The 13,301-nt window shown below is 41.7% G+C and overlaps 3 protein-coding genes across 3 annotated transcripts; all 3 read left to right on the top strand.

The window, feature by feature from the left end:
* Positions 1-2,625: 2,625 nt before the first annotated feature.
* BP5553_06859 (uncharacterized protein) lies at positions 2,626-3,687 on the top strand (the record flags this gene model as incomplete). Its single annotated transcript, XM_032015482.1, has 3 exons — positions 2,626-2,700; positions 2,759-2,988; positions 3,036-3,687. The coding sequence occupies 3 exons, from the start codon at positions 2,626-2,628 to the stop codon at positions 3,685-3,687; spliced, it is 957 nt and encodes a 318-aa protein (XP_031868903.1).
* A 5,676-nt stretch (positions 3,688-9,363) lies between these two features.
* BP5553_06858 (uncharacterized protein) lies at positions 9,364-9,928 on the top strand (the record flags this gene model as incomplete). The annotated part of the gene is made up of 3 exons (XM_032015481.1): positions 9,364-9,674; positions 9,738-9,781; positions 9,843-9,928. The coding sequence occupies 3 exons, from the start codon at positions 9,364-9,366 to the stop codon at positions 9,926-9,928; spliced, it is 441 nt and encodes a 146-aa protein (XP_031868902.1).
* A 765-nt stretch (positions 9,929-10,693) lies between these two features.
* Positions 10,694-12,786, top strand: BP5553_06857 (uncharacterized protein; the record flags this gene model as incomplete). Its single annotated transcript, XM_032015480.1, has 4 exons — positions 10,694-10,866; positions 10,928-11,690; positions 11,745-11,948; positions 12,040-12,786. 4 exons carry the CDS (start codon positions 10,694-10,696, stop codon positions 12,784-12,786), a joined length of 1,887 nt encoding a protein of 628 aa, XP_031868901.1.
* Between the last annotated feature and the right edge of the window lie 515 nt (positions 12,787-13,301).

The following is a 13,301-nucleotide window of genomic DNA, read 5'->3' as shown; positions in this document are numbered from 1 at the left end:
TTACTCTAACTATGTTTCCTTAAGTTTATTAATATTGTTTATAGTAGAGGGGGCATGCTTCTTCTTCACTATCCCACACTGGACAAGGTCTTAGCAATACTGGCGGTAGTGCCCCGCGGTATACGTGGTATTCAAAGTCCTTACAACTCCTATGTCCTTGCTATCGCTGAGGAGTAAAGACGAATTGCGTGGTGGTAATCAGTGGTTAACTAAGGGAGTTGACGTTGGAAGATGATAACGAAGAACGGGAGTACAGCTAGTGCACTTAGAGAGTGCAGGGGTGATTGTAGGGGATGTAAGATTTCAAAAGAAGAGGAAGTATTTTGAGAATAGGAAATCCAGATCACGAGCATTCGATGAGATCTTTGTGCAAAGTGACTAAACAGTAGCAAGTGATGTCTGTGCTGCTGGCTGGGCGGGCAGCAGCAATTATTATACCGCCAGTCATAGTGAGATCTCTGGTTTAGATGAAACGAGACAGCACGTTTTCGAGGGTCCTGTCGTAAAATATGGTGGAGATCATTTACTCTCCACCTGGTGGATTCCAAGGAGGGAGATCTTCGGTGGTGGATGAAAGCGAGCCCACTTGCGCCCCTTTGTGGATCCCTAGGCTGGGACAATAGTCGTATAAAACAGCGACCAAACCCGCTGAATTCAGCGGCTATCGCGCCTGAACATTGCGTTTAGCTGTAAAATTCAAGTACAGAAACTTTGAACGGTAGACTAAAGGTGACTGAATCTTTCTAGCAGTTCTTTTTGTAGTAGAGCTGACTGCGAGCCTAATCAAGCTAGCTTAAGAATGACCTTAGGCGATAGAAGAGATGATTTACTTTCTAAAGTATACGCAAATTAGAGCACCAATAGGCGAATAATCTGACGGTTATTAGAGAGAATTTGAGTATTACATATAGCGAATATGTGTTGCGAGGAGACAGGTCGCTTGTTTGTACGTTAAACGTAATTTCTTTCGCAGCGCGTTATAATAGGAAGGATATAATATACCCCTCTTATAATCACCCCTTTAGCTAGAAACGAAAATAACATCGATACTTGTAACTACTTCTTTATTATTCCACTTCGTTAACGTATAACAAGAGGAATTAAAGGAGAAACAGACTATAAATAATAAATCTAGCTAGTATTAAGACTTAGAATATAGACGCAGGCATCTAGAGATGTAAAGATCGGAGCAGCGAGCAAATGTTTACTGGACTTTAGAGAGTATAAAAACGTATATTTAGATTAAACATGCCATACTAAAGAGATGATATTTAGTAATCCTAAGCAAACTGCTGTAGACTATCTAGATGCTGCAGAGGAGCTAGGAGGACCTTTAGGAGTATCAGGAGGAATCATGGATAAAACAGCCCTAAGATCGCAGCCAAGGTATGGGGATCAATTGAGCGATGGACGCGGTGTAGGATTATCATCAGGTGGTCATATACCTAAATAAATCTAAACCTAGTGTTCTTTAAGGGAGGTGAATATTCAGGGCGCACTCAGGCAGTGGCATACAGGACGACTTATCGTCACAAGATCCAGTCATTATTGCAAATATGGCAAATTGAGGTTGCATTTGTAATTATCTCAGCTGGCCAGCTTCTCCCTGGAGAATCTGATCGCGATAATGACGTGCAAAAGGGCGAGTGAGAGCTAGGAACTTATATGCCCAGGTGGTTCCGCTTATCCACGTGCCAACTCTAGTACAAATGGAAATGCAAAAACAAGGTAAATAACTGGTGGTCCCGTGGATTCCCACCACAATGCTTAAGGCCTATTGTCACAATTTGAAGGCTCCCTGCAAAGCCCACAGTCTCCTAGAAATTCAAAATTTTAGCAGTAGAAGTCAAGGAATAGGGAGAGTAGAGATGTATATATTAGGAGCTCTGGAGAGATAAGCTCCCTAGAGATCGAACCTTACTTGACTATTATCCACCTATAACTACTACTTTTGCTTATTCGTTGACCCATAATCCTAACAGCTCGGCTAAGATTTTAGATATCCCTCCTAAGACCAAAATTTAACTGCACGGCCTAGCGCCGCACTGGTGGCTTATCGCTGGAGAGAGCAATGAAGCAGACTAGCTTATAATAGGTTGATCGGGCTAGATTTCGAATCTTCATCCCATTTATGCAGAAACTAACTTTTTACGCCCACTTGGTCCTACTCCGTAAGCCAAATCCGCGCGACAAGATGTTGATAGATGTCTCTTACTCAAATGAGAGGGGATTCTAAGCCGAGGCTTTTAAATGCGAGAGGTTGTACTAATAAATCTATTACCAACTTGAAGGCAAATGTTAACGGAAGTCTTTGGCCTTTTAGCGCTACTAAACTCTACATTTCGGTACTCGGCGGTATGAAGTACAGTGGGCCTTTCGGCGCCACTAAACCCCCGCGTTTCGGTATTCGGTACAGCGCATTCAAACGTAACCTAAAGGTATCTACCAAAGATTCAACATGCGAAACATTTGGCTACTACTCATAGCAAAGATGGTAACCGAGGCGTTACATGGTCGAGATACAAAACAAGTATATAATATCTATTGAGAGGCCCTATATCGGCGCAATGTTATTGTATCAAACGCAAACGACCAAAGACATTCTTCGAAGTTCCAGGTTCCAAGATGACCACCAACAGCTCTCACAACTCAGAGGCTACCAATATTGAGGCTCAAGATGCACTCGCTTTTGCCTACCAGGTAAGCTTAATAGCCTATAATTGATTGAGCTATGAGTCGCTCTATTGACATTGAATAGTATGGTTTTCCGCTCTACGCTTATGGGCGCTTTGTAAAAGGACAACAGAGCAGCAGTACCAACAGCTTCATCCATGAACGAGACCTTATCAAGGCCGGCTGGACCAAGGTGGTTCGCCCTAACAACGACACGCTCTATTCGTTCATTTTCTATGATCTGTCCCAGTCCGACCTTTGCCTTTCTGCGCCAGAATTCGACAGTCGCTTCTGGTCTTTCTCATACTATGATATGTAAGTAACTGGCTTCTAGTCTAAGCGGCCCTGCTGATCTATAAAAGGTATGGCAACAACTATGCCAGCGTTGGGAGCCAGTCAGACCACAAGCCTGGAAATTACCTTTTGAGATTTACCAATGACAATTTTGGACTGCAAACTGAAGGGGTTAGTGGCGAGTACAATGCATATATCAATTCCCCAACACCCTACGGGATTTTTCTCTCTAGAATAGTTTTAAAGGACCAAACTACCGATAAGGATAAGGTCAACAAATTGCAAGATGCGATAAAAGTATCAAGTGTACCACTGAGGTTGGGTCCTATTGCACCACCTTTTGACCTGGGCATCTTTGATGGGGTCACAGGCTCCGGATCATCCCCGATTTCGGAGGAGGAACAGGTCCTACGACTCACAGCGGCGTTGGCATCTTTAAATCCACCGGAAGTTTTACACGACAGAGGTTGGGTGGCGTCTGTGCTAGAGAAGGCCGGCATCAAGAATGGGAAATTCACTCAGCCGCCAAATACTTCGTTAACCGCTGCTGTCAAAGACGCCAAGCTATCTGCATTGGCTTTGAAGTCGACAGCTGGATTTGTGCGGAACTTGGGGAATAGATGGCGCACAAACTCCCCTATGATCTGCGGGGACTACAAATCTTTTGTTAGAATATGGGAGTTATGGGAGTTCCCCTGGCCGGCTGGTCAAGCCACTTAGGCACCCCACTTGGCACTTCTCCACCACAAAGGAGAAATGAGATATGTGTACTCGCGATGAGCCGAATACACGGATATCATCGCATCCCATACTAATTAGTATGGCACATGATGATGGAGGCCCTGGGAAGCTATTCGGATACCATCGGTATTATTTCCTTGAGTCACCTGATTGATCACCTGACCCTATACATTCATTTGCCTATATATGTGAGGCTTTCACCCCATAGTATTAGGCTTTTTAATCAATTCAATTACCCCATTCCATGACCTATTCTGACCAATCAATTACCTGTATTAAGTATACCAATTTGGGTCCCATTAATCAACAGTTATGAGCCCGGGCTGCTAAAACATCACGTAGCAAACAAATTGTTTGAGTATTCTTCATATTTATTTGGAATCCTATTAATTCTACTACTAATTCTTCAATACTTTCAAATCCCTTGTAATCTACACTTCTTACTACTTTATACTTTTCATATCTACTAATATGTCGACAGAGTATTCAACTCCAACTATATCCAGACTACCCCTAGTTCTTGATAAGCCCAGAGACTGGGAACCCTAGCTTGAGATAGTTAGATCAATAGCCTCAGGAGAAGACCGGTACGCTTGGGAGTATATTAATCCTAATTCGGAAACTACTCCTGAAAAACGTCAAAAGCCAACTAAGTTTACTTTCAAGAGTATTAACTCTGAAGTTGACTTACCCAGCAAGTTCTCAGCTAATAAGATAGAGCTATTACGCCTATAGTACTTCGACTATTAGATCGAATATAAAGAGTACTAGGAGACTTCCAGACTGATCAACTCAGTATAAGAGTATATCTTCAAGTCTATCTCGATTAGGAATAAAGTATACTTCCAGGATCAAGCTACTATATACGATATACTAGTAGTATTTAAAAAGTATCTAGTTCCTACCGACTATACAACTAAATTAGACTTGTCGGCGGAATACGCTAAATTGAGAAAGTATAATAAAAGAGAAAGTATTGAATAATTCTTCTAAAAGTAGGAAACTATTTATAGAAAAGCTATAAAACTTAATCTATCGGAAGTCTAAAGTAACAAACTTCTCCTTGACTTTGTATAAGCTATAAAGCTAATTGAACCCAACTTTTCGGCAACGCAGGATTATCACTTGACTAAAGATATCAGGAACAAGTTTCTATTACCAACTCTATATAATCTTGTAGTAGATTTCAGAGATATATACCGGAGAAATATTGCCGCTTCTAGTTATTTAAAAACACACATATCTTTTACTACGTTCCAGAATCAGGAGTAGCTAGGGAACTTCCCGAAAGATGAAATAGTAAAATCTAAGAAAACCCCAAAGTTAAAGTACTTATATAGATTTACTTATAAACAGGAACAATGTTAGTACTTGAATCTATCAAAAAGACCTACAGATTAGAAGTTTAATCCGGAAAGAATTAACTAATTAAACAAGTTATTAGACTATCCGGACTAATCAAAAACAAAGGAACAGTAGATATAAAAAAAGTACGACTTAGCAAATAACTAAAGCTCTATTACTACTCTAGCTTCTATTTCGAGCCCTACTCCTGAAAGAACATTAGCAGTTTATACTACTTCCTTCGCCAGAGTATATATATTTAGTAGTCAAACTAGTATATATCGCTTAGTAAACTGCTAGATACTTGATAGTATTTCCGATATACACTTATATAACGACAGAAAGAGGAGCTAATTCAAAAAGACTAAAGATACCTATAACAGTGATAAATTTACTTCTAGTAAAACAACTTATCTAATTGAAGTTTAGGGAACTATAATCCTGAATATAGATACTTTAAAAAGCTCTGACTAAATCAAGTTAGTCAATATAGCCTTAGTACTAGGATATATGACTAACTTTGTAGTTATAGATATTATCAATGAAAAAGGACTCTACTAGAGTTCACGACAACTATTAGAACTACACCAAAATACAGGGGAAACTATATATTATTTCAAAAAGATCGACAAACACTTAGTTATCGACTAAACTACTGAAATTGAATATTTATCATTTGCTATTTCAACTTAATTACTAATAGCTAAGCTGACAAAACAAGAACTCTATTTAGTACTTAGTTACTTAAGACTACAAGTTATCGACTATATATCTAATTCAGTAGAGAACTTGATAGTTCTTGATCTAGAAAGTCCGACACTTAAAATAATAGATTGTAAAGATTGTAATATTTCCAAAGTCCACAGAGTAATCTCCAGGAGAACCGAAATCGACGATCGCTCAAATAGGAAGCTTTTCGACTATATAGCTTAGGACTTAATCCAAGAAGATATAAGTTATAATAAATATAAATAGGTAAGTTATTTTTGCTATCTAGACTACTAATATCACTTTGTATTTACCTATTACTCGAAATCCGACTCTTTTGTCTTTATAGTATAAGTTATAATATAAGTCAAAGCCCAATTCGGATATAACGTTCGATTTATTCGTCTTAATAGAGAAACTGCTTTAAATACCGAATTCGCTGTATTCGTTAATTCAAAAAGTATCAAGTAAAAGAGAACAGCTCCTGACTCTCCTGAGCAAAATAGAAGCTCTGAGCGCGTTAGTAAGATCTTCACCCAAATCACTAGAGTAATAATTATATCTGTAAAAATACTATTCAACTTATAGCTAGAAGTATACTAAATAGCAGCTTATCTAGCTAATAGACGTCTAATATTAACTCTTTCCTGGAAAACACCTTTTGAGTCAGTTAAAGGATATAAGTTTAAGCTAGAGTACTTATACTTATTTAGCTGTAAAGTATATACTTTAATTAAAAGTATACTAAAGTCCTAAAAGATATATCCAAGGGTTTACGTTGGGTACTTTATAGACTATTCGTCGACTAATATATTCCGAATTTAGGTCCTATCACTAGAGAAAGTAGTAAAGACTAGGGACACGACGTTTGACTACAAAAGCTTTTACTAGCTAGGTGATATTGATCTAGGCTTTGTATTACGTTAAGAGGAGGAGGTTATTGAAAGTCTTCAGTTCCTAGACGATATAATCGCTGAGGGGGAGGTGGATGTAGATTCAGATACTATCATTGTTGACGTTCCATTTCTGCCAGCAGAAACAGCTACTCTTAGTACTCCCGAAGATCAACTAGCCAATCAGGAAGCTGAGAATACAATTACTCAGCAGCTGACAGCAGAAAACAAATAAGCGAATGATCAGACAGCGTATTACCCAACCCCGGAGACTACACCAGATCCAATTTCAATTCCAACTTTACTACCAGCAAATCTAAGCCCTGATTCTACGATTGAGGCTACCTATAATGAGGGAACTGTATTCCAATCAATAGATTCATTGTCCACAGGCCAAAATACAGTGCCAAACAGTGTAGAGAACTCAAGTACCCGCAGAAATGAGATTTCGTCCTACCTGGACGAAGAAAATATTATACAAGGACCAAGGAGCAGGAGACGGAGGAATGTATACACTACAGCACTCCTTAATACCTATCACTTATCAGAGTATAATATAGCTTTTAGAGCTACTTATTCGCTGGCTTCCACTCAAATATGTCTATATCACACCCAGCTTGAAAAAGAACCCAAGAGCTGGCATCAAATAATTCGTCACCCAAATGCTACTGAATTCAGGAAAGCAGCCGACACCGAATTTAATACACTAAAGACTATAGAAGTATTTGAATTCGTTCCGAAGTAGAATTATCAAGTGCAGGAACTACTCCTACTTATTTGAGTATTCAAATACAAGCTCAATATAGATGGATTCCTGACTAAGCACAAAGCTAGGCTCTGTGCTAGGAGAGACCTGCAAAAGCTAAAGTATTAGTAAGAGATTTACGCAGCAACTTTGGCCGTTCAAACCTTCAGATTTATAATAGCTCTAGTAGTTGGATTTAGTTTAGAGACTTGCTAATATAATACTGTTAATATATTTATTAACTCCAAGTTGGAGCTTCTACTGTTATGTAAGTACTTTGAGAGGTATAAAGTTCCTAGCAAGCTGTTGTTGTTCTACAAAGCTTTATACAAGTTCAAAGAGTCGCTTTTACTCTAGTATAAGGAACTCACATCTACTCTAATCTAGTTAGAGCTTTACCCTATTCCTAGAGTTAATTACTTATACTCAAGCTCCTAGTTTACTTTATTCTTTTACGTGGATAATATTATCACTATTTTTACTCCAAAAGATACTGTCAAAATAGACTAATTTGAAGCTAAATTAATAGCTAAATACTATTTGCGCTTACTTAGAGAAGCTAATCACTTTCTTGGGATCAGAATCTTTAGAGAGCGTTCTACTAAGAAACTCTGGCTTGTTCAGGATTTATATATTCAAAGTATGAGCTCTAAATTCAACGTCAATATTAATACTAAAGTTTTATCTACTCTACTGCCAACTAGAGAATTAAGCTTTTATACTAGCCAAGCTACCCCCCAACAGATCTTTACTTACTAGCAAAAAGTGGGTAGTATTAATTACACCTCCGTTATTATACGTGCTGACGTGGCTAAAGCTATCTCCAGATTGGCCGAATTTCAGCTCAATCCTGGACCAAAACACTTTACTACTACTGACTACCTATTACAGTACTTAGAAAGCAGTAAGGGATTGGCTATTGAGTTCAATAGTAACGCGACTCAATCCAAAGAGCTCTTTTCGGCATAGAGCGACGCAGCTTATAGGGATAATCCAACTACTAGATATAGCTCAAATAGCTTTTACTTTAAACTCTTTAGTAGAGTAATCCACTATAAAGCTACTAAGTAAAAGACTGTTACTACGTCGAGTACTGAAGCAGAGCTCCTGGCCATCTCATTAGCTGCTAAGGAACTTATTTAGTAGAATAAGTTCTTCAAAGCTATCTAATTCGATCTCTAGGACGACTAATCACAGACGTTATACTGTGATAATCAACAGATAATACGCTTTCTCACTGTAGATATTCCATAGTTAGAGACTAAACTCAAGTATATTGATATCCATCAGTGCTAGTTGCGCCAAGAAGTACTTTCTAAGTCAATTAAGGTGGAGTAGGTACCTACTGCCAAAATAGTGGCAGATAGGTTTACCAAAAGCTTACTTGCCCAAAAATATGCCGAATTCGTACAGCAACTCAATATAGTGGATATCTCCAACAAACTCGACTCCAGGGATAAGCCCAATTAGGCCTTAAATAAGTCCTAATTAAGTGGTCGATCCCTGAGGGGGAGTGTTAGAATATGGGAGTTATAGGAGTTCCCCTGGCCGGCTGGTCAAGCTACTTAGGCACCCTACTTGGCACTTCTCTACCACAAAGGAGAAATGAGATATGTGTACTCGCGATGAGCCGAATACACGGATATCATCGCATCCYATACTAATTAGTATGGCACATGATGATGGAGGCCCTGGGAAGCTATTCGGATACCATCGGTATTATTTCCTTGAGTCACCTGATTGATCACCTGACCCTATACATTCATTTGCCTATATATGTGAGGCTTTCACCCCATAGTATTAGGCTTTTTAATCAATTCAATTACCCCATTCTATGACCTATTCTGACCAATCAATTACCTGTATTAAGTATACCAATTTGGGTCCCATTAATCAACATCTTTCTACCAAGCGAGGTATTCGGTGGCAGTACGTGGGTATTTGCAACCGACGGTGGACCAATCCATGTACCCCTCGTACTTCCCTGTCGATGGTACCACAGAAATTGGTGTTGCAGAAATGAAGATTGGGCCAAAGCAGGCGCTCCTCTTCTCGTTTTCAGGGAAACCTCGTGTCAAGCCAACAGGCTTCTGGAGCTTGAGTTTGTACGGTCACGATCAACTTTTTGTCGAGAACACGCTTGATCAATATGCATTGGGAGATCGTAGCGACCTGCGATACGCCGATGGAACGCCATTGAAGGAAAGAGACGACGGAAATTTTAATATCCTGGCCCAGCCGGCGGACATATCGCCTCCAAGCAGCTGGAACAATAAGTAAGCTCTGATTTACACTGAGATTTGGCATGAAGAGTGTCGCTGATCACATGAAAACCATAGTTGGCTCCCAGCACCAGCAGGGGGAGGTTGTATCTCCTTCACACGTGGGTAACATCCTTGTCCGTGATATGATGATATATGTACTGATGATTATGGGCATTTTAGTGCGCTTATTCGCTCCAGCGGACGAGATGTTGAATGGCTCTTACGAATATCCGAAGGTGACTACGATTGATGCAATCACATCATGAGCAAGTCAAGCTACTGTTCGTGGATACGATGGGCCCGCTCTTATGGAGGACATATCTACCAATGAAATATGCATTGCACATTACCTCAAGATAATAAAATGCTATTTCGATGTGATCTAGTTAAAATATACTGTGGTATCTGGTCTTTTAATTCTCAAAAGTAACTCTCACCGCGGCCCGTGCTTCGTAGTGCTTAGCTCAACTTCCCAAGCTTCCAAGAAGCATTTGCGTTTATAAATAGCGTGTAGTGATAGCACTGCATTTACCATAGCTTAAAGTATTTAAACGTGTTGTGAGGTACAAAGTTATTGACATTTAAAATGTTAAAAGGTATACCCATGCACACCCACACCCACACCCACCCCACAGGTATAGTAGCCATGCAGAGAGTACCTAGGTATATAGTGACCAGCATCAACCATTCGCCTGACCTCGTCCACATTGGCGAGACGCGGATTTCCTATGCGGCTTAGCAAAATAAATGACGTAGAATATGACCATCAATGCCATGTTCTACCCTTTGGCAATATGTTGTTACGTTTCCCAGTATCATATTAGATTGCCATGGCTGAAAGTCGGGTCACGGATGTAAAAGTTGGTGTCTTACCTAGGTACCCCACTTTAGAATAGGTTGTCAAGTCAGTCTTCACCTCGGTACTTCGGACCTGTGAGCTCAAACACAATGCCAAAACTTGATAGCAAGTTCAGGCAATTACGGCCGGAGTTACTGACTTACCTTATAAGACGAACTAAGATTCATGCTGAATGACGATTGTCCACCCTCAAACCCTCGAACCATGGCAACCACTCGGCAATCAATCCAAGGCATCCGTGATCGAGCAAAGGTCGTCTGCATTCATTGTCACGCCCGAAAGGTCAAATGCGATCTCCAAAGTCGATGTAGAGGGCCATGTAGCAATTGCTCAAAACATGGCTTGGTATGCGAGTGAGTAGGATAGTCTCCTGGACTCTAAACCAAGGGCGCTGATTGTTTCCTAGGCGTCGTACAGGTCACAGGATGACAGTCAAGGAGAAATACTACTCGACGCAGTCGCCAACATCCCCAAGAACTGCGAAACCGACTCCCCAGGACTGTAGTATGCTGCCCACATCAAGGCTATCTTATTCATCGCAGCCTGACTCAAACCACAATGAAGGCCAAGAGGGAGCTGAAACAGCGTCCGCCCCATTACATAGCCAGTATCTAGGAGAAATGACGTGCATGATACATGATACTCCGTCACTTCCCCCGGATCACCAAAAGACGACGGCATTCTCGCAGAGTATGAACGAACAGATCTTGGAAATCTCTGGGGCTGCTTCACTACCTTCAGAAATCTTCCTCAACGCCTCCGCCGATGCTTACTTCCAATATGCCTTTCATCGTCTACCTGTAGTTGACCGCGAAGATCTTCTTGTTAATCAGCCTTCTGTTGTGCTGTGCCAGGCACTTTGCATGATCGGATCGAGGTTCCGGCACCCTAAGGGGCCTGACCCCTTAGCCGAGAGCGGTCAATACTATGCCAAAGCCAAAACTCTCATTCATGTGAATCACGAGCGGGATCATATCAATATCTTGAAGACGTTGTGTCTTTTGATGACCTGGAACATAACAGGGCCCGTGATCTTGACATTTGACTGCGGTTGGCATTGGCTTGGTGTAGCAACGAGCTTGTTGCACCAGATGGGCCTGCATCGTGAAGCAACATGTGCCAAATTAGCTAGGCCTGGAACTGCTCGTCGGATTGCTTGGTGTATTTTCGTACGTCCATCTAATTCTCAAACGTTCTCAAGTGATTGCTTATCAATCATACAGACCCAGGATAAGCTTCTATCGGCCGCAGTTGGGCGACCAACTACGATAAAAGTACATGAGTTCGACGTTCGGCCCTTAATTATGGAGGATTTTGAGACTTCGGATACCCCAGCACTACTTTTCATGGCACTCGCAAAACTGGCCTCCATCCTCGGCCGGATCTTAGAGCTGCACTTGCGACGGGCTGCACATATTCAAGAAGAGGTATGTGTCAGTGTCACCCTACGTTTCCTCCATCGCCTTTTCTGCAACTGTTATCTTAGAAACTATATTTACTATTGTGTGACCTTTGTAGAGTGCGGCTATCTTGGAATCCCTCAAGGGCTGGACGCATAATCTTCCAGAAAGTATTCGTCTTCATGACCGGCATGGCCGCAGACGCTATCGGCGAGACGTATACGAGGTCCATACGGTGTACTTCATCATTGTTATCACCTACCTCCATCTATTTGGAGACCAAACCAGCTTCTCTGCAACTAGCCTTGCGTCGCTGGTGGCTTCATCTTGTATCACGCGTTTGTACCAAGAGTTGTACTACAGAGACGACATCAATTACCTACTAGGCATTAACATGTGGTTCTTACTGGTGGCGTCCGTACCGCAACTTCTCTACAACCCCACCGTCGGCCTCTATGACCAAGATCAGCTCTGTTCCGAGGAGCTGGACATTATAGTGGCAGCGCTGGAGCAACTACAGACTAAGGTGCCTGGGGCAACAGCGGTTTTAAACGCGGTAAACCGACTTCGTGCATCTCGGAGCCGCGTTCGGGTTCGAAGCTCCACAACTCTTCGTGCATCACAAGACGTCAACGAGATTGGTGAAGATCATAAGATGTCTGCACTGCGCGACTTATTCCCGTTCCCTTCTTCCTTCAGTCCCAGGCTGAAGCTGCTGGACTATAGTACTCAGGAAATGGTGCTTGGGACAGGAGCCCTAGCGGATTTCGACGATGATTTGAGCTGGATTTGTGATGAATACTCGGAATTGTCATACGGACTCGCCTTTGCCAATGGACCTCAGCTTTTTACACAAAGCTACTAAAGACCACCAATGCCACTTCAAGGGGGGTCCGGCTAGAACAAGCTGGCCAGAAGCTGGGCCCTGTGAGACCGAGGAACGAGCAATGAACTGCTTGACCGTGAAATATGAAGTCCGGTTCGAATAGATGGGCTCTGGCACTGCCGAGGAACAGCTTGAGTCACAACTTATACAGCACACTTTCTAGCCTGTCAAACCTACTTTGACCTAGTAAAAGTGATTCCACCTATTTATTTCCGAAAACTTGCGATGTCCGGGCTAGTCTAATCTGAGGTTGAGACACCCATATAGTGTTGGGTGCTGGAATTAGGAAAGGAGACTAAGGTATTCTTGAATCTGTAATTCGACAGCCCGCTCAGCTTTAGGCCAAGTTCCAAGACCAAACCGCCGTCCGCATTTCGGCAGCAGGTCCCCACCGCTTCTCTATGGAGATGGATACTAAGACCTCGTCGGTAGAGGGGCTCGGTACTGGTCGGCACTGTCGGCGCTGTCGGCCGTCGATGTACCCTCCACTTAGT

This window comes from Venustampulla echinocandica (assembly GCF_003357145.1).
Source record: "Venustampulla echinocandica strain BP 5553 chromosome Unknown scaffold_4, whole genome shotgun sequence".
NCBI classification, from domain to species: Eukaryota; Fungi; Ascomycota; class Leotiomycetes; order Helotiales; family Pleuroascaceae; genus Venustampulla; species Venustampulla echinocandica.
Note: the sequence above shows the minus strand (reverse complement) of the source record. Positions and strands in the feature narration are given on the sequence as shown.